Raw genomic sequence first — 19,796 nt, 5'->3', positions numbered from 1 at the left:
TTTGTTATATTTCAGTCTTCTGTGATGTATATAAAGTATAATATTGGGATGCAAACTCAAGATGGAATACATTTCATCTCTATATCTGACATGGTACAGGTGTCTTCTTGTTTTAAGCCCATAACCATGTGTGTGAGGTGTATATTTTTGTTTCAAAGTAGATTTGTTTAAGACTACCAAGAATCACTCTGTGTGACCCTGATTTTCACTGCAGTGAAAGGTTAAATGCTTCACAAATAGTTTATAAGCAGAGTTTGAGCTCAGCAATTATCAACTGCCCTTCCAGAATGTACATTTAAACATCTATGTCTATGATACATCATACATCATCTGTGTTTACTGATGATGAGCTAGTGTGCTTGATGCCGGGAGTCACTGTCTTGGCAGGTGGGGTGTCCTCTGTGGAGATTAAACAGAGGATCTCTAGGAAGCTGATTGACCAGTCACAGAGCAGTGCTGCTCAGTGCTTATGTCTATCTTTAGTTCCTGTAGGGTCTGTGAATGGAGGGCCAAGACTTATCTGACTGGCTGTCATCAAAACCTGTAGTATTTTTAGGGGCGGCTAGCAGCGGCAGGGTAGCAGCTGCACAAGCATTTAACGGTTGTTCATCTCCCTCCCCCTCTCTCTCTCTCCCTGACATTGACACACCGGGTGCCTTAGGACCGGGTGACGCAAACCACCAGGCAGTCAGAGTGGATTGTGTGGTCCCTGTACAGGAGCTCCAGACCCCCACCAGTTCCAGAAGCCACAGCCACCTCACTGGATGGACAGATACAGCAACAGGACGAGCCTTGAGAGCTGTTTATCTGTTTGATGCTGTTTGGAACAGAGGATTGAAGTTGATCAAGACACTCGTTTAGCTTTTATTAAGTAAGGACATCTTGAGAGACATTCTTGTCTTAGTGAGAGAGCAGGACTGCAGCAAACCACTGAGAGCGGGAAACATATCCCTACCGGACCGAGCAGACGGCGGCCATTTTAAGGGACGCTGAACCAGACTTACACCTGGGTCAAAAGTCATTCCAATCAAAGAGTTCAAAGTCTTCTTGAACCCTGGGAGGAGATTCTGAAGAGTGGCTTTAATTTGTGGGCTATATTGTCAATGTGGAACAGAGGAAGTGTCACTCTGGAATCACTGGTAAGTTTCTGATTATCATAGTTTGTACGATTGTATCATTATTTAAGCGACGCGGATTGTGTATCATTTCACCTCACCTATGAGAGTGAAGAGGAAATTCAGCAACTCTCGGAGAACACTGGAAGTCGATAAAAGAGCTTCTTTATCAACAGGATCTTTGCCCCCATGGTAACCAAATAAATAACTGGGTCAATGGCAATGATGCAGTAGAATGTACTGTGGGACAGCCTTTTGGAGGGAATATACTGCAGCACCTAGACACATTGGCTGCAGTCTCAAATGCCATGTGTTCACGTGTAAGAGAGAGAGAGAGTTATCTCTGTATTGGGAAATAGCCCCTGCCTGCCAGAGATGAACCCTACAGCTGCTACAGACAAACCATAAGAACATCAACTGCACCACAATGCATTTGTAAGGCTACAGCTGAACCTGATATGGGGTTACTAGTATAGCAACAATGACACCAAGTATTAGGCATTTCTAGAGTTCCCTTTTCCTGATACCAATCCCTGTGGGCATTCAGATTGTGACTGTCTCTCAGGTAAGGTAGCACATCAACAGTAATCCAAAAATCCCAGGAGGTATCATATTTTCCCTTTAGTGTATAGTAACTCTTATGTTGGAGAGTAAAGGTGTACATACTGTATGTTACTGTGTGGATTTTCTGTTATCTGACACAAGGCCTCCAGGCAAGGTCTTTATTTGGACAGACTACTTGAAATACTCCTCTGGCTGAGCTACAGCACCAGCTGGGAGGGCTGTGGTCTGTTCGGTTCTGACTGAGACACTACTTTACTGTCAATTCAAACCTCCACTTTACTCTCAGAGACATTATCATGGGTTGTTTTACTGGGTCAACACCACTAGACTGAGGAGAAAGCACTGTCCTTCAGCTTGGGGCTGTATTCAATGTCATTTTGTTATCACAAAGCAGTGAATACGTTGTCCACTAGATGCAAAACATTCAGAGTGAAAGGCTGTAGTACTTCTTCCAAGACAAAGCTGATGGGATGTATATAAGGCATTATAAACTGGGTGGTTCTAGCCCTGAATGCTGATTGGCTGACAGCCGTGGTATATCAGACCTTATACCACTGGTATGACAAAACATTTATTTTTACTGCTCTAATTACGTTGGTAACCAGTTTATAATAGCAATAAGGCACCTCGGGGGTTTGTGATATAAGGCCAGTATACCACGGCTAAGGGCTGTGTCCAGGCACTCCGCGTTGCGTCGTGCTTAAGAACAGCCCTTAGCCGTGGTATATTAGCCATATACCATACCCCCTCGGGCCTTATTGCTTAATTACGTATAAAAGACATCACTAGATACTGTGTGAGAGTTATGTAGTAACTGTATTATTAATGTACAATGACTCATATTTTCTCTGCAGATTGATATGCGGTAGAGACGACCGTGTGACACAATCTACAAGAGACTCCTACTACGGACCCCATTTGTTTTGCCCATCAGAGTGAGAAGAAGGGATTGAGACAGACGCAGGAAGCCAACATGGACATATTCGGTGGTGCCCCCCGTGTACTGGGCTACTCGCGCCCCGTGGTGGCACAGTGTGGCACGGACGCCGTCCTGCAATGCAAGATCGGCGGCAACCCTCGTCCTGAGGTGGTCTGGGAGAAGAAGAATGTACAGATCCCATCAGAGGGACGCTACAGGCTGTCGGAGGAGGGCAAGGCCTACTTCCTACACATCACTGGGGTCAGGCTGGAGGACGCAGGCCAGTATATCTGCAAGGCCAGTAACAGCGTGGGTGAGACGTGCGCCCCTGCCACACTGAAGGTGGAGGGGAACAGTCAGGAGCGGCAAGGGGCACAGAAACAGACAGAGGTCAATAGGGTGCAGCAAACCAGGCTGGAGAATGGAGAGTTAGGGGGGCAACGGAATGGGGAGTTTAGAAGGAAACAGAACAGGGAGTTGGAGGGGCAACAGAACCAGAATGGGGAATATAGACAGCAAGAGAACAGGGAGTATGGAGGGCAACAGAATGGAGAGGTAGAGCAGAGGAATGGAGAGGTAGACCAACAGAGCGGAGAGGTAGAGGAAAAGGGAGAGGGGAGTGAGCGGGAGAAAAAGAAGCAGCGCTATGAAGGGTCAGACGACAGACCTCACTTCCTCATCAAGCCCCTCTCCTTGAGGGTGGACCGGGGCGAGGACGCAGCCTTCTCCTGTAAGCTGTCGGGCAACCCTCTGCCCCAGGTGGTGTGGGAGAAGGACGGGAAGAAGCTGAGCGACATCTTCGAGAGCGCCCACTTCAACGTCAGCAGCCAGGACGGAGGCTGGTTCCAGCTGAAGATCTTCCGGACGCGGATGCCCGACGGGGGTGTCTATACCTGCAGAGCTCATAACAATCAAGGAGGGGCGCTGGCGGGCGCAGTGCTGCTTGTGGAGCTCGTCCCGGAACGGCAGGAGAGCGGGGCGTCCACGTCAAATGGGTGCAGCAACGGGCAGACATCACCTCGTAGTATAAGGCACAGGATGGGGAGACACGGTTCGTCCAGACAGCCGGACGAGCCCAATCTGAACTCGTCCAATGTGAAGAAATTTGCGGTTTCGGAGGGGAAACATGCTAAGTTCCGCTGCTTCGTGACAGGGAAACCTAAGCCTGAGATCATCTGGAAGAAAGACGGAGCGCCCCTAGAGGCTGGGAGGCGTCACCTTCTGTTTGAGGACAGAGAGGGTTACTACACGCTCAAAGTGATGTACTGTAAACATCAGGACACAGGGCTGTACGTGTGTGCTGCGTCCAACGCTCTGGGACACACCCTCAGCTCTGTTTACCTGACGGTCAAAGGTAGGGCTTTAGCAGTGTTTCAGGACTTCTCTTTTAATTTCTTTCTTACAGATGTAGGATCTTAATTTAAGCCAGTTTGCTACAGCAGGAAAATAATCCGCAGCAACAGGAAATGTGAATTATTATGTGGATTATAATTAATGGACATTTTTGTAGGGGTTGACCCATTTTTCATAAGGAAAAATCAGGTCTTGAATTTGAAAGTGGAAATTACAAACTTCAGAAGACTTTTTAAACCTGAAATACACTACAAGTTTTTAATTTCCTGTATTGCCGGAAAGTTCTCCTGCAACAGGGTGATCAAATTGGGGCGGCAGGTAGCCTAGTGGTTAGAGCGTTGGGCCAGTAACTGAAAGGTTTCTAGATCGAATCCCCGAGCTGACAAGGTAAAAATCTGTCTTTCTGCCCCTGAACAAGGCAGTTAACCCATTGTTCCTAGGCCGTCATTGTAAATAAGAATTTGTTCTTAACTGACTTGCCTAGTTAAATAAAAGTAAAAAAATTAAGATCCTATATCTATACCATCATTCTTTCCTTACTTAATTCCTTTGCCATGATGATCAACAATCAGGTTTGATTAAAACTATGAAAGCATGCTCTCACCTACCTAATTTGATCATCATTTTGAAGGAATAACATTGTGGCAAACCCTCATGCTAGTCAGGAACATTCAGTACTTCTTAGTTCATAGAAATGCCATAGAGAGAGAGTTAGATCTTCAGCTGTCACAACTAATTGCTCTATAGAGAGTTCAGTAGATTGTGGAAATGCATTGCTAAAAGATCTCAGTTGAGTCACCCTCGTAATTGGTAATTGTTTAGTCATCATTATAGGATAATCCCAGGGTGATTCAGCCATAGCACAGCACATGGCTACGTAAATTAAATGGTATCCGTCTCGCATCCACATCCCTAATCTACCAGGGAGTTATTAATAGGTGGAGATAAACACGGGTCTTTCTAACCCTCTTCCTACCCTTACCTACTCCTTAGTCTCTTCCCCCCTCCCCCTAGCTTCCCCCCTCCCCCTACCTCCCCCCTAGTCTCTTACACCTTAGCTTCCCTTCTCCCCCTACCTCCTGCATATCTCCCCTGCCCACCCCACGGCCTCTGTGTGTCCCTACCTCCCCCCAGTCTCTTTCCCCTAGCTCCCCTTCTTCCCCTCTCCCCTCTAGCTTCCCTTCCTCCTGCATGTCTCCCACCCCACTGCCTCCGTGTGTCCCTATATTTAGAGGCTGAATGAGCTGAGGTATGTGTCCTGTATGTGTCCTGAATACAGATTTTCTGCTGTGTTGTTGACCATGTTGACCATGGCCAAAGTCCACAGCAATGTCGATAGATTGGTAGAAATAACCCTAAAAGTTGAAATGTAATTGAAATTACTGTTAGTTGAAATCCTGCAATCAATCATAGCATAAGTCATACCGTAGCTCATGAAATGTGTTATACCTTGATCAAAACTCAACCAATGACTGGAATAACCTAAAATGTGCCCAAAGCACTGTAAAAACAACCTAAAATGTGCATAAAGCACTGTAAAAACAACCTAAAATGTGCCTAAAGCACTGTAAAAACAACCTAAAATGTGCATAAAGCACTGTAAAAACAACCTAAAATGTGCATAAAGCACTGTAAAGACAACCTAAAATGTGCATAAAGCACTGTAAAAACAACCTAAAATGTGCATAAAGCACTGTAAAAACAACCTAAAATGTGCCTAAAGCACTGTAAAAACAACCTAAAATGTGCATAAAGCACTGTAAAAACAACCTAAAATGTGCATAAAGCACTGTAAAAACAACCTAAAATGTGCATAAAGCACTGTAAAGACAACCTAAAATGAGCTTAAAGCACTGAAAAAATACTACACAGAGACATAGCGCAATATGTTTTCCAGACAGTGTATAAACCAATCCATAACTACCTCCCTTTCAACCCGTGTGCAGCTCCAGCGGTGCGGTTCAGGCGGTCACTGCAAGACGTGGAGGTGAAAGAGAGAGGCATGGCCGTGTTGGAGTGTGAGGTACCTAATGAGGGCATCCCTACTGCCTGGTACCTGGAGGACCAGAGACTGCAGCCAGGAGGTAAATACGGCATAGAGCAGAAAGGAACCAGGCGCAGGCTCACTATCCGAGATGTAGGAGCAGACGACGATGGGGTCTATCTCTGTGAGATGCCTGATGGAGGGAAGAGTATCGCTGAGCTGGCCGTCAAAGGTAGGTAGGCGTCTTATAGTATGGAAGAAGTATGGCAGTGTATCATTCACTCATTTAATACAGTCTAGGAAAGACATCTTTGAGCATCAGAACTATTGAAAAAATTGTTTTTAATGTTTTTTTTTATGTTTTGAAATTATTTTCTATAAACCCAATGATTTTTCTCCAGGATATACAGCCATACAGTACATGCGCCTCAACTCTCTTTCTCACCCACAGGCACAATTGTTAAAAAACTTCCTCGAAAACTAGACGTGTTGGAGGGGGAGAACGCAGTGTTCTGTGTGGAGGTAGAGGAGGAGAACATGGATGTCCACTGGTTCAAAGATGGCCTGAAGCTACGCGAGAGCCACCAGACTATCCTCAAGTCCTTTGGTAAAACCCACATCCTGGTGTTCGTCAGCGTCTGCCATGGGGACACTGGGGTCGTGACCTTCGTTGTGGGAAGATCCAAGACCTCATCCCGGCTCAGAGTCAAAGGTAAGGTGGATGTCGACCAAAGTGACCCATGGCCCCTTACTTAGGGACTTTCCAAATCAAATCAAAGTTTAATCGTGACGTACACAGTTTACAGTTAACTTTTTGGGGATTTACCCATGTAGATCCGAAAGGACTAGAACGGCAGTATGGTGAAAACTCCAGCTATACTGTGCAACATATCCTAATGTAGCTGCTAGAGACTAACAAACGTGCGACAGGCTACAAACATTATGGCAACCGTTGCTCACCTACTTTGTACCTTTCCCCCTGTTTTGGTTTTCTCCACAGCTGCCAGACACAGCCCTCCCATCTGTCCAGTGGGGGTGGAGATGGATGTGGACAGGCCCAACAGCGTGCTCCTCTCCTGGGAGCCGGCCCCCACCAGCCAGACCACCACGCGCTCCGTCTATGTCCTGGAGAGACAGGAAGTGGGATCACAGGAGTGGCTGAGGTGTGCGACCTCCGACACGGCGACCTCCGCAGAGGTCATGGGCGACAGCGTGCCGTGCGAGGGCGATTACCGCTTCCGCGTCTGCTGCATCAATAAGTATGGTCGTAGTGGACACGTGGAGTTCCCTAAAGTCGTCCATCTTGGTGAGTGCTGACTTGGAGAGAAACCATGTTGATGTGATCAGGGATGAAAGGCTGTCATGCACTATGGTATTTGTGTACTCTGCAGCTATGGAAATTCATTGAATGTCACTAGTTTTGAACTCTCACCTCTCAGTGCCAGGTCCCAAGATAAGGACCCCTCTCCGGGGCTGTGAGGTGACGGAGGGGGAGGACGCCCTGTTCTCCATCGATCTGTCAGTGATGGTGACGGGCATCTGGTTCCTGAACAGCACCCAGCTACAGGATACCCAACACTACTCTATCCAACAGGCCAATACACAGCACTCCCTGGTAATCCACAGCACCAAGGTGGAAGACCACGAGGCAGAGGTCACCTTCATCGCCAACGGAGTCAGAGACTCAGCAGTTCTCAAGGTTCAAGGTAGGTGTTGTAGAACGGTGGAGTGTAAAGAGAAATAACATGATAATGGCGTCAAGCTAGACAATCTGTATTGCGGAGGCCTTATAACAAGGACTGTTTTAACGTTTACACTAGGCTTGTTTGTACTGTAATGATATGCAATTGCATGATATTAGAATACTGAATACTGCTTGTACATATCTTTTAGTAATGATTCCATTCCAGCTGCGGTGGTGAAGTTCAGCCTAATGTCAGAGTCAGACAGTAACAAGAGGGTGGAGACTGGTAACCCTGTGGTCCTGTACTGTGAGGTGTCCCACCCCTCAGCCAGGGTGGCCTGGTTCAAGGATGGGGTGGGGCTACAGGTGACAGACGGCCTCAACATCCAATCAGAAGGCAACATGAGAAGGATCGTTATCCAATCGGCTGAGTTCAGCGACTCTGGCGTGTACACATGCGAGACGATGGGTGATGTCATCAAATTCAACGTGGAGGTTGAAGGTGAGTTGCTGTATGTCATGTTTGGTCGTCATGGAGATCATTAACATGCACTCTCAACCAGAAATGTTCAATTTTCCATATAAACATCAACTTTCTATACTGGAGGTTTTTCAGAAGTGTGACCATCTCTTTGAATTCACAATTTCACATGAATTTATTCAACCATCAGCCATGATGTCATACTGATTCACGCTGACGATCACCCAAGCTAACTGAGCATCCCATATCTGCCACCTTAACCAATCACCCATAACACCCCTAGCTGCGGGAGCCATGTTCTCCCACCTCCCTGAAGAGGAGAGGACCAGGGCCGCTGAGGCTAGCGAGCCCATCGTTCTCCACTGTGACCTATCAGACCCGTATGCCCAGGTCTACTGGTACAAAGATGGCGAGCAGATCTTCAACCTGCCTGGTGTAGACTTTCAGGAGGATGGGCATACAAGGACGCTGATTATCCAATCGCCTGACTTCTCCCACTCGGGCGTTTACATGTGTCGGACAGCTAATGATGTCAATGTGTTTCAGGTGGAGGTCAAAGGTGAACAACGGAGATCGTTGTTCTGTGTTTTCTCTGAGGGAATCATAATACTGTGTTGTACTTCCTCTGTGCTGGCAAGTCATCTTCTGTTGTTGTTGTTGTTGTTATTGACAGGATTATCTTGGTCCTGTAACCCAGTGTGGTGGCTTCTGTTCTAAAACGAATGCAAGTTTGAAAATGTTCTCTGAGTCTTCTCTAACCTGTTTTTCACCCCCATTTCTTTCCTCTCACTCACTGTCCTGATCTTTTTGATATGTATCTGACAAACCTCTGTAAGAGCATGCTTAGTTTGATCACTCTGTAACAAAACACTCCACTACTCACTCCAACCCCTCCAACCCAGCAAGCCTCCTCCTCCAAACCACAACCAAACGCTAACTCTAACGATGACCATCCAACCTCCCCCTCCCCCTCTCTCTCCCCCACCAGGTCCCCCTGTGCAGTTCAGTGGGGTCCCTGAGGAGGAGCTCCAGAAGTCTGCCATGGAGCTGGATCCTGTGGTGCTCACCTGTGAGGTTTCCAGAGAGGACGCCAACGCTACCTGGTACACAGCTAACATACACACCGCTAGGAAACACAAACTGGATGTCATTATCCTGGATGTCATTTCTGCTTAGACTATCGTTCATTTAGTGGGATCTGATCATGTTCAGACTGTAAAAAATATAAGTAGGCTTATTACGAAGTTTCAACAATTGCGAGAGCCGTGTTGGCCAGTTGGGTTCAGGCTTTTGTTCCAGCCAAGCACCATCACACCTGATTCAACTAATCAAGAATACTGAAGGTTCATTGTCCTGTCCGTCATGACCTTTCTCCAGGTATAAGGATGGGGTTGAGGTCCAGGCCAGTAATAACATCACCATACAAACAGAGGGCACCATGAGGAGACTGATCATCCGTTGTGCTGAGACCTCAGACGCAGGAACCTACAGCTGTCAATCAGGAGACAACAGCCTCTCATTCACTGTCAACATCAAAGGTATGTACTGTACACTAGCCTACATTTCATGTCATGTTACCGGTGAAGTTGACTCCATTGTGTCGAGCAAAGACGAGACTTTGATGATGATGCAAACCTCAATTATCCTATCCTGGTGGTAGAATATGCTCATTCATATGCTACTTTTCCCTTGTTGAAACCAAGAGCCTCCAGTGATGATCGTGGAGCCCAAGGAGGACGTGGTTATGGAGGGTCATATCTCTGAGCAGGTGGTGCTGCAGTGTGAGCTGTCCCGCTCCAGCGGTGAGGTCCACTGGTTTAAGGACGGCCTTCAGGTCCTGGAGACGGAGAACGTCCAGCTGACGTCCGAGGGACCGTACAGGAGGCTGACCGTCCTCTGCTGCTCGGCAGAAGATTCCGGAGAGTACGTCTGCGACACGGATGGAGACTCTGTGTTCTTCCAGGTCACCATCACAGGTAAGATACTCCAAGGTTCCATACCTGGTTCATTTGTTCTGAGTGGTAGTGTAATCGTTTCATTTTTTGGGGTCTCCTACCAAACCAATCCCCCTTATCAGAAGACAACTATTTAATTTACCTTTTTTACACTATTACACAATTTAATCTTATGTCAGACTATTTCATATCCAAACTTCTATTTAAATATATATATATATATTTTTAATCGCTTCCTTTTTAATGCAAGTTGTTCTCCCTTTCTCAGAGCTTCCGGTGCGAATCGTCTCCCCCACTGAGTCTGAGCTGGAGCTGACCAGCCTGACCTCTGAGAGGCTGGAGCTCAGCTGTGAGATCTCCCAGCCTGATGCCCAGGTACGGTGGTACCGAGACGGGCTGGAGGTGGAGGAGAGTGCCTCTCTCATCCTGGAGGTCCAGGGAGCCCACAGGACACTGGTCATCCCCACGACCACTGTGGAGGACACAGGAGAGTATGTGTGTGACACAGAGGATGACTCGGTCACATGGCTGGTCACTATTACAGGTATGTGGTCAGTGAACTAACTCTGTTCAGCGTAAGAGGTCTAGTTATGTCAGGGTCAAGTATTTCAATCTTTGATTTTGTATTTTTCAACTATGTGAGATGAATGGACATACATAATATTATTAATATAACTGTTCACTATGATTTCTTATAAATAAGTTAGATTTTAGGTATCTATATTATGCTGTTTTGATGTATTGCTTTCTGCTGTCTGCTAATTTCCCATATTGCAATATTCTGTTCAAAGAATAGAAATGAACCATATAAATCCCCTCTTCTCAGAGCCTCCTGTGAAGCTGGCCCGCTCTGAAACAATGTCTGACGTAATGGACTGTTTCTCTGGAGACCCCATCGTCCTGGAGATCGAGGTGTCACGGTTCAACGCTGAGGTGATCTGGATGAAGGATGGAGGAGAGGTGGAGGAGAGCAGTGATGTCACCATCACTGAGGATGGACTCATCCGCCGCCTCACCATCCGCACGCCCTCCCCGGGGGACTCTGGGAAATACACCTGTCTTGCCTCAGATGACCTCATCGACTTCCAGGTCAAGGTGTCAGGTAAGAGATGGTTGGAGGTGAATGGTACTTTGTTTTCACAAAATTCCATTTGAATTCAATCTGGAGATTATAAAAATACTAATGCAAAAATTGAAAAATATATTAAGAAGTGAGGATTTCATGTCCTAAATTGACTGAATTCAAATGGAATTGACTCTCCAAATGTGAACATTCTCCCTCCAGAGCCCCCAGTGAAGATTGTGAATAGGTCAGAAGTCAAGACAGAGGTCAAGTCCCTGCCCTCTAATGACATCGAGTTGGAGTGTGAACTCTCCAGGGCCAATGCCGTCGCTAAGTGGTACAAAGATGGCCGCCGGTTAAACGAGGACGAGAGGTTCTGTGAGGAGGAAGAAGGGGCGTTCCGCTCCCTGGTGATCCTTAACGCTGAGCTGGAAGATTGCGGAGACTACTTCCTTGATGCTGGAGATGACAACATCACCTTCCATGTCACTGTGCAAGGTAAAGAATCACTTAATCACAAATCAAGTCCTATCTGCTATCCCCTAACCCTTACCCCCTACCACCTACCCCATACCTCTACCTCTCATCCCCTACCCCTTACCCCCTACCACCTACCCCATACCTCTACCTCTCATCCCCTACCCCTTACCCCTTACCCCCTACCACCTACCCCATACCTCTACCTCTCATCCCCTACCCCTTACCCCTTACCCCCTACCACCTACCCCATACCTCTACCTCTCATCCCCTACCCCTTACCCCTTACCCCTATGTACTTGTAGAGATCTTAGAGGATCGGATAGGTGTAACACTAAGCACTATGGTGAAAATAATTCCTCCTAGCCTTTCAGAGGGCAAGGTGGATCTGTTAACATATTGATAATACCTATGAAAACTGCATCTGATTTAAATCAACAAAAAAACGTAAGTCTCTTCCTCCTTCTCCAGAGCCTCCAGTGACCATCCTGGGGAACTCTGAGGACGCAGACTACCAGGAGATGGTTGCCGGGGACGACCTGATCCTGGCCTGTGAGGTGTCCCGGGCCAATGCCCCTGTCCAGTGGTACTGTAACGACAGACAGCTGACTAGCGATGACCGGACCTACATCGAGAGCTACGGCACGCTGAGGAAACTCATCCTCTCTGACATCCTGCCCTCCGACTCTGGGAAGTACATGTGTGATGCTATCGATGACAAGATGGTCACCATGGTGAAGATCCAAGGTAATTGGCTGGGCTATATGGACAAAAGGGTGTTTATCAAAAGGGAAATCAATTCTGACATTTTAAAGTGGAAATTACACACTTTAGAAACCTTTTGTGCAGGAAAATTCTCAGCAACAAAAGAGTGATCAATTTTTGTCGAAACGAGACCCTGTCTACAGTGGAATGAACTTTAACTTTAAAATGTATACTATATACTATAGGGTGTGAACCTTTTTCACCTCGTTCTCTCTCCCTCTCTCTCTCTCTCTCCCAGACTCCCCCGTCACCTTCGTAGACAAACAGGCAGTGAACATCATCACGGGTTACGAGGCAGAGAGCGTGACGCTGATGGGGGTTGTGTCTAAGGAGAACGCTCCCGTTCGCTGGCTCAAGGACTGGACGCCCGTCATAGGGGACCGCTTCCACACGGGGGTCGACGGCGCCAACCGGTTCCTCACCATTGACCCGCTGAGACGGTCGGACAGCGGAGAGTACACAGTAGACGCCAACACAGACGAGATGCATTTCAGTCTGCTAGTCAAAGGTTTTTAACTTCCATGTTCCCATTCTGTCTATATCTAATCATATAGTAGCTGTAGATCAGGGGGGAGCACTGTGTTTCTTTAACCAACAGAGATTAATATGATGCTATAAGCCAAATCCCAATAAGAAAAGGTGACAGAAAAATGCTGGTGTGAATGACAAGCTGTTGTGAATGACCAAAGTCTTGTAAAGCACCGTGGGGTTGAAAGAATGCAGTATGAATGGGGTTTCGGAGGGCGATAGAAGGTATCACCAATCTTAACAGCTCTCTCTCACTTGTGGTCTCAGAGATGAGGGTGAAGTTTGCCAAGCCGCTCCACGACACCGTGGCCCATGCGGACGGCATGGTGACCATACGCTGTGAGGTGTGTAAGCCCAAGGCGGACGTCCAGTGGCTGAAGGACGGCGTGGAGATCGTCCCCAGCCGGAGGTTCACTATCCGGGCCGACGGCGTGGAACGCAGCCTGACCATCCACAGGCTGACCAGGGAGGACACGGGGGAGTACGCCTGCGAGTCCAAGGACGACCGCACCGCCGCCAGGCTCAGAGTCGAGAGTAAGTAGTACAGCCCTCTAAATGGGTGCAGGTTGTGGTTCCAGCCCAGAATTAATACCCCTAATTAAATGAATCAACAAACCTTTGAGCCCTTCATTAGTTTTTCTTTCCTTCTCTCCCTTTCCCCTCCTCCCCCCAGTGCCCCGCGTGGTAGAGTTCTTGACAGAGCTCCACAACACCATGGTGTTAGAGGGAGAGGACGCCACCTTCAAGTGCGTGGTGTCGCCAGAGGACGTGCAGCTGGTGTGGGGGATGGACGGCGAGCTCGTCGTCATGGGTGCCCGTTTCCAGGCGACGCAGAACGGCCTGTGTCACACCATGGTGATCAAGAGCTGTCAGGTCCTGGACTCCTCTAAGATCACAGTGGAGGCTGAGGGGAACGTGTCCAAGGCCACCCTCAAAGTACAGGGTGAGTCCACAGCAGACCTGGGTCAAATACACTGCTCAAAAAAATAAAGGGAACACTTAAACAACACAATGTAACTCCAAGTCAATCACACTTCTGTGAAATCAAACTGTCCACTTAGGAAGCAACACTGATTGACAATAAATTTCACATGCTGTAGTGCAAATGGAATAGACAAAAGGTGGAAATTATAGGCAATTAGCAAGACACCCCCAATAAAGGAGTGGTTCTGCAGGTGGTGACCACAGACCACTTCTCAGTTCCTATGCTTCCTGGCTGATGTTTTGGTCACTTTTGAATGCTGGCGGTGCTTTCACTCTAGTAGTAGCATGAGACGGAGTCTACAACCCACACAAGTGGCTCAGGTAGTGCAGCTCTTCCAGGATGGCACATCAACGCGAGCTGTGGCAAGAAGGTTTGCTGTGTCTGTCAGCGTAGTGTCCAGAGCATGGAGGCGCTACCAGGAGACAGGCCAGTACATCAGGAGATGTGGAGGAGGCCGTAGGAGGGCAACAACCCAGCAGCAGGACCGCTACCTCCGCCTTTGTGCAAGGAGGAGCACTGCCAGAGCCCTGCAAAATGACCTCCAGCAGGCCACAAATGTGCATGTGTCTGCTCAAACGGTCAGAAACAGACTCCATGTGGGTGGTATGAGGGCCCGACGTCCACAGGTGGGGGTTGTGCTTACAGCCCAACACCGTGCAGGACTTTTGGCATTTGCCAGAGAACACCAAGATTGGCAAATTCGCCACTGGCGCCCTGTGCTCTTCACAGATGAAAGCAGGTTCACACTGAGCACATGAGCACATGTGACAGAGTCTGGAGACGCCGTGGAGAACGTTCTGCTGCCTGCAACATCCTCCAGCATGACCGGTTTGGCGGTGGGTCAGTCATGGTGTGGGGTGGCATTTCTTTGTGGGGCCGCACAGCCCTCCATGTGCTCGCCAGAGGTAGCCTGACTGCCAATAGGTACCGAGATGAGATCCTCAGACCCCTTGTGAGACCATATGCTGAAACATGCACATTTGTGGCCTGCTGGAGGTCATTTTGCAGGGCTCTGGCAGTGCTCCTCCTTGCACAAAGGGGGAGGTAGCAGTCCTGCTGCTGGGTTGTTGCCCTCCTACGGCCTCCTCCACGTCTCCTGATGTACTGGCCTGTCTCCTGGTAGCGCCTCCATGCTCTGGACACTACGCTGACAGACACAGCAAACCTTCTTGCCACAGCTCGCATTGATGTGCCATCCTGGATGAGCTGCACTACCTGAGCCACTTGTGTGGGTTGTAGACTCCGTCTCATGCTACCACTAGAGTGAAAGCACCGCCAGCATTCAAAAGTGACCAAAACATCAGCCAGGAAGCATAGGAACTGAGAAGTGGTCTGTGGTCACCACCTGCAGAACCACTCCTTTATTGGGGGTGTCTTGCTAATTGCCTATAATTTCCACCTTTTGTCTATTCCATTTGCACAACAGCATGTGAAATTTATTGTCAATCAGTGTTGCTTCCTAAGTGGACAATTTGATTTCACAGAAGTGTGATTGACTTGGAGTTACATTGTGTTGTTTAAGTGTTCCCTTTATTTTTTTGAGCAGTGTATATATGGCAAATACTTTCAAATACTTGAGATGCACTTGTTTAGCTTGACCTGAGTGTCAGATGGGAGCAGGCGACTCTCACAAGGTTGTTTCTGTAAATGAGAAAGTGTTCCCAGTCAACATACCTACATAAATAACTTAAACAAAGCCTAAGTAAGTGAATTACCATACAAATGTGTATTCTTAGTCAACCATCCCTTTAACAGTCATGTTTTGTCCTTCCGGTGTTATCCAGAAGCTCAGGTGACCTTCACTAAGAAGATGGAGGCGGTGATGGCCGAGGAGTACGGAGACGCTACCATGGAAACAGAGGTCAGTCTGGACACGGGCGAGGTCCAGTGGATGAGGCAGGGTGTGGTCATCCAGCCAGGACCCCGACACACCCTGGGCCAGAGCGGACTCAAACGCAGCCTGACCATCTGCAACCTCAACCTCTCTGACCGCGGAACCTACCGCTGTGAAACCCTACACGACCGCACGCAGGTCAAACTCAACGTGGAGCGTAAGACAATGTCCAAACACTATGTCATACTGATTGATAATGATAGGATTTCATCAGATACAGCCCTTAGCTGTGGTATATTGGTCATTTAAATTGACCAAAGTCTTCAATAATATTGGTCATTTACCACAAACCCCCGAGGTGCCTTATTGCTATTATAAACTGGTTACCAACGTAACTAAGCAGTAAAAATAAATGTTTTGTCATACCCATGGTATATGGTCTGATATACCACGGCTGTCAGCCAATTAGCATTCAGGACTCGAAACCACCCAGTTTATTATTATTGATATGAATAGGATTTCATCAGTTAGAGTAATGAACCAAAGTCTTCAACACTATGGCAGTGTCCTGTTATGCTTAGCTAATAAAACAACAGCTTGAGTCCTGGATTCTATTTGCAACCGAATTTACTGTGCCTTTATATATAGTAGCTGTCAACAACAGCTACAATGAATGTTGGCCAACACTATCATGTATGGTGCCGCCTGCCGTCAGGCACTAAAATAACAATGGGTAAAGCCCTGTGGGTGAGAGATGGATGAAATGTTGGTATATCATCTTACAATAATAACCTATAGACTATAGAGTGATGCTGTGGCAAAAATGTCTCCTGGCTTTCGGTGTGTTATATTTTAACCATCTGTCAATGTCTCTACCTCTACAGCCCGTAAGATCGCCATCCGTAAGGGTCTGGCGGAGACGGACACGTTTGAGCGGGAGACGGCCTCCTTCGAGGTGGAGCTGTCTCACACTGGCGTGGAGGGCGTCTGGCAGAAGGACGGCATCCGGGTCAAACCCAGCAACCACTGGCGGGTGAGCTGCAACGGGCTGGTCCACGGCCTCACCCTGTCCAACCTTACCCTGGAGGACACGGGCACCATCGTCTTCTCTGCGGAGGGAGTCCGGACCTCTGCCAGGCTCACTGTCAAGGGTGAGGTATCATCATCATCATCAATAATCAATCAAAAATATTTATAAAGCCCTTTTTACATCAGTAGATGTCACAAAGTGCTTGTACAGAAACCGAACCTAAAACTCCAAACAATGCAGATATAGAAGCACGGTGACTAGGAAAAAGTCCCTAGAAAGGTAGGAACCTAGGAAGAAACCTAGAGAGGAATCAGGCTCTGGCTGTGCCAGGTGGAGATTATAGGAGTACATGGCCATTAAGGCCAGGTCGTTCTTCAAGATGTTCAAACGTTCATAGATGACCAGCAGGGTCAAATAATAATCGCAGTGGTTGTAATGTAGAGGGTGCAACAGTTCAGCACCTCAGGAGTAAATGTCAGTTGGCTTTTCATAGCCGATCATTCAGAGGCCGAGACAGCGTTTGTGGTACAGAGATAGAGAGGGAGGGAGAGGGTTGAGGGTCGAGAACATCATCATGAATATCCAGTTATTTAATACAGGGATATTTAACCCTGGAGAGTTGTGGCTGGATTGGATATTATAGTATAGAACATTTCTTAACATTTCTTCCATGTTGTTGTTCTTTCCCAGAGACTCCAGTGACTATCATGAAGAAGCTGATAGACATGAGACTGGAGCAGGGCTCTCCTGCCACATTGGAGTGTGAGCTGTCCAGACAGAACGTGGAGGTCAGGTGGCTGAAGGTAATAGATATACAACCAATAGACCTGCCATATTTGTGTCAATAGTGTATTAATATGTTATGTAGAAAAGGCACAGACAGGAAGTAAACAGTTTGATCTCATTACATGTGTGTTGTCTATCCCTGAGAATACGGTAATAATGTTGGTCCCCTGTCTTTCTTCTTGACTGTAGAATGGGACAGAGCTGAAGCCAGGGAAGACCCAGTACCGTATTTACTCCATGGGGAGGAAGAGGTTCTGTCAGCTGCTGCAGTGTAGCCTCTCTGATGCAGGCACCTACACCTGTGACGTAGGAGACGTCAATACATCCTGTAACCTGGAGGTCTATGGTAATATACTGTACACTCTCCTTATCAAATCACCGCAGAACGGTCTTCATTCCAAGTGCATGTAAAACATCTCAGTACGGTACTCTTCATTGACCTCTAGTGTTCAGTTATAGTGACAGGAAGGCTGAAACAGGCCAACACAGCCAACCTTGTACTGCGTGCTACTGCCACCTAGAGGTCATGGCTGCCTGACTAATGCTCTTCCATTGTTGGCACGGTTACGTTTGCACACTGTTACTATGTACCAATGTTCCAATGTGTTGAACCAATCTTCCAATCTCCCTCCACAGAGCCTGAACTGGAGGTGCTACATGGGCTGGAGGACCTGTATGTCCAGGAGGACCAGAATGCTGTGTTCATGTGTGAGGTGTCCATGGAGGACGTGACCGGGGAGTGGTACAAGGATGGACACAAGATACGACCCACTAGCACCATCAAGATACGCACAGAGGGTTAGTGATACACCAGTCAATCAATCAGTTAATCCAGCAAACCGTTAAACTTCATGATTGCGGTGAATCATTTGTTCTTAATTGACATACCTGGTAAAGTAAAGGTCAAATAAATAATAGAATAAACATGAAATTCCATGTCTTTGTTTCTTCCTTCAGGGACCAAACACTTCCTTCTCATGTGCAGCGTTAAAGCTGAGGATTCTGGGGAGATCCGCTTTGTGACCAAACAGACAGAATCAACAGCCTACCTAGAGGTGGAAGGTAGGGCTTTACCTACCGAGCTGCAGGTCTACCTCACCTATCTCTGTGTGATATTCCAGCTGATCTGACATCAGTTCTTATAAGCAGACAGAAACCCAAACCTCTGTTGTGGGTGACAGAACTCCCTGTGCATGATCTGACCTCAAACAGTTCTCTTCACTGAAATATCTGCACTTCTCATATTTGTTCAGAGGCCCCCGTGTCTATCGTGAAGCCTCTGAGAGACCGCACGGCTCTGGAGAAGCACCGCGTGATTCTGGACTGCACCGTGTCCACGCCGCGCTGTGAACTCACATGGTACAGAGGCAAGGCAGAGCTGGTGTCTTCTGATAGGCTAGAGATCCACAGTGACGGCTGCTACCATAAATTGACCATCCACGAGGCAACTGTAGAGGATGAGGGTACCTATAGTATAGAGGTTGGGGAGCACACCTCCACAGCCCAACTCCTGGTGGAAGGTGAGTGGATTGTGGTTTCTTGTAAAACAATATATCCGTATTGACATATTGTTGCTGTTTTTTGACATGTCCCTCTGTCACCTTATTCCTCTCAATCTCTCTCCTTACCCTTTTCACATTTCTCTCTCTCCCTCACACACGTAGAATGATGTTCCTGTGGAAAAAGTGACCCATCTCTTTTAACCCTCCATCCCCTTGCCTCTCCAGCCCAGTCCCTGGTGATAGAGACAGAGCTGGAGGATGTGGCGGTGACAGCTCCTGACCAGGCCTGTTTCCAGTGTGAGGTGTCCGTGGCCATCAGCAGGCCCCCAGTCTGGACTCTGAACGGAGAGACCATCCAGTCCAGCCCTGATGTCCGCTTAGAGAACCACAGAACCGTCCACAAACTGAACCTGAAACAGACCAGACCAGACATGAGCGGGATGGTTACCTTCGCCATGGGAAAGGCCAAGAGCAGCGCCAAACTGAACGTGATGTGGAAGTAGAAGCAAGGGGGAGAGAATGGGAAATGTTGATTCTGTTATGATCAGGAATCAAATGTCTGAGACTGTTTTAGGGTTTGAAGGTACTATATAAGAATGCGCTCTATCTGATCTAAACTGCATGTAATGAGTGAGACAGAAAAGTGGAACGTGATGATGAAATGTGGTACTTAAGCCCCAAACAACTGTTTCAGGATCAGTTTTGATGTTTTACTCAATGGTTTGGGTTATGAGCAAAGCTGATCTTCAGTCAGTTGTAAAGGGCAGAAAG

The 19,796-nt window shown here is 47.6% G+C and overlaps 1 protein-coding gene across 1 annotated transcript; it reads left to right on the top strand.

Moving 5' to 3' along the window:
- The first annotated feature begins 2,652 nt into the window (after window positions 1-2,652).
- On the top strand, window positions 2,653-19,528 carry LOC120033259 (obscurin-like protein 1). The gene is made up of 23 exons (XM_038979533.1): window positions 2,653-2,997; window positions 3,145-3,952; window positions 5,898-6,167; window positions 6,387-6,647; window positions 6,936-7,241; window positions 7,375-7,641; window positions 7,846-8,121; window positions 9,089-9,203; window positions 9,478-9,638; window positions 9,804-10,076; window positions 10,324-10,599; window positions 10,882-11,157; window positions 11,341-11,616; window positions 12,067-12,342; window positions 13,562-13,831; window positions 15,658-15,924; window positions 16,592-16,858; window positions 17,428-17,540; window positions 17,713-17,869; window positions 18,160-18,321; window positions 18,481-18,585; window positions 18,777-19,043; window positions 19,251-19,528. The coding sequence occupies exons 1-23, from the start codon at window positions 2,653-2,655 to the stop codon at window positions 19,526-19,528; spliced, it is 6,072 nt and encodes a 2,023-aa protein (XP_038835461.1).
- The last annotated feature ends 268 nt before the right edge of the window (window positions 19,529-19,796 follow it).

Source organism: Salvelinus namaycush, chromosome 40 (genome assembly GCF_016432855.1).
Source record: "Salvelinus namaycush isolate Seneca chromosome 40, SaNama_1.0, whole genome shotgun sequence".
In the NCBI taxonomy this organism is placed as follows: domain Eukaryota; kingdom Metazoa; phylum Chordata; class Actinopteri; order Salmoniformes; family Salmonidae; genus Salvelinus; species Salvelinus namaycush.
This window is presented reverse-complemented; position numbering and strand designations above follow the sequence as displayed.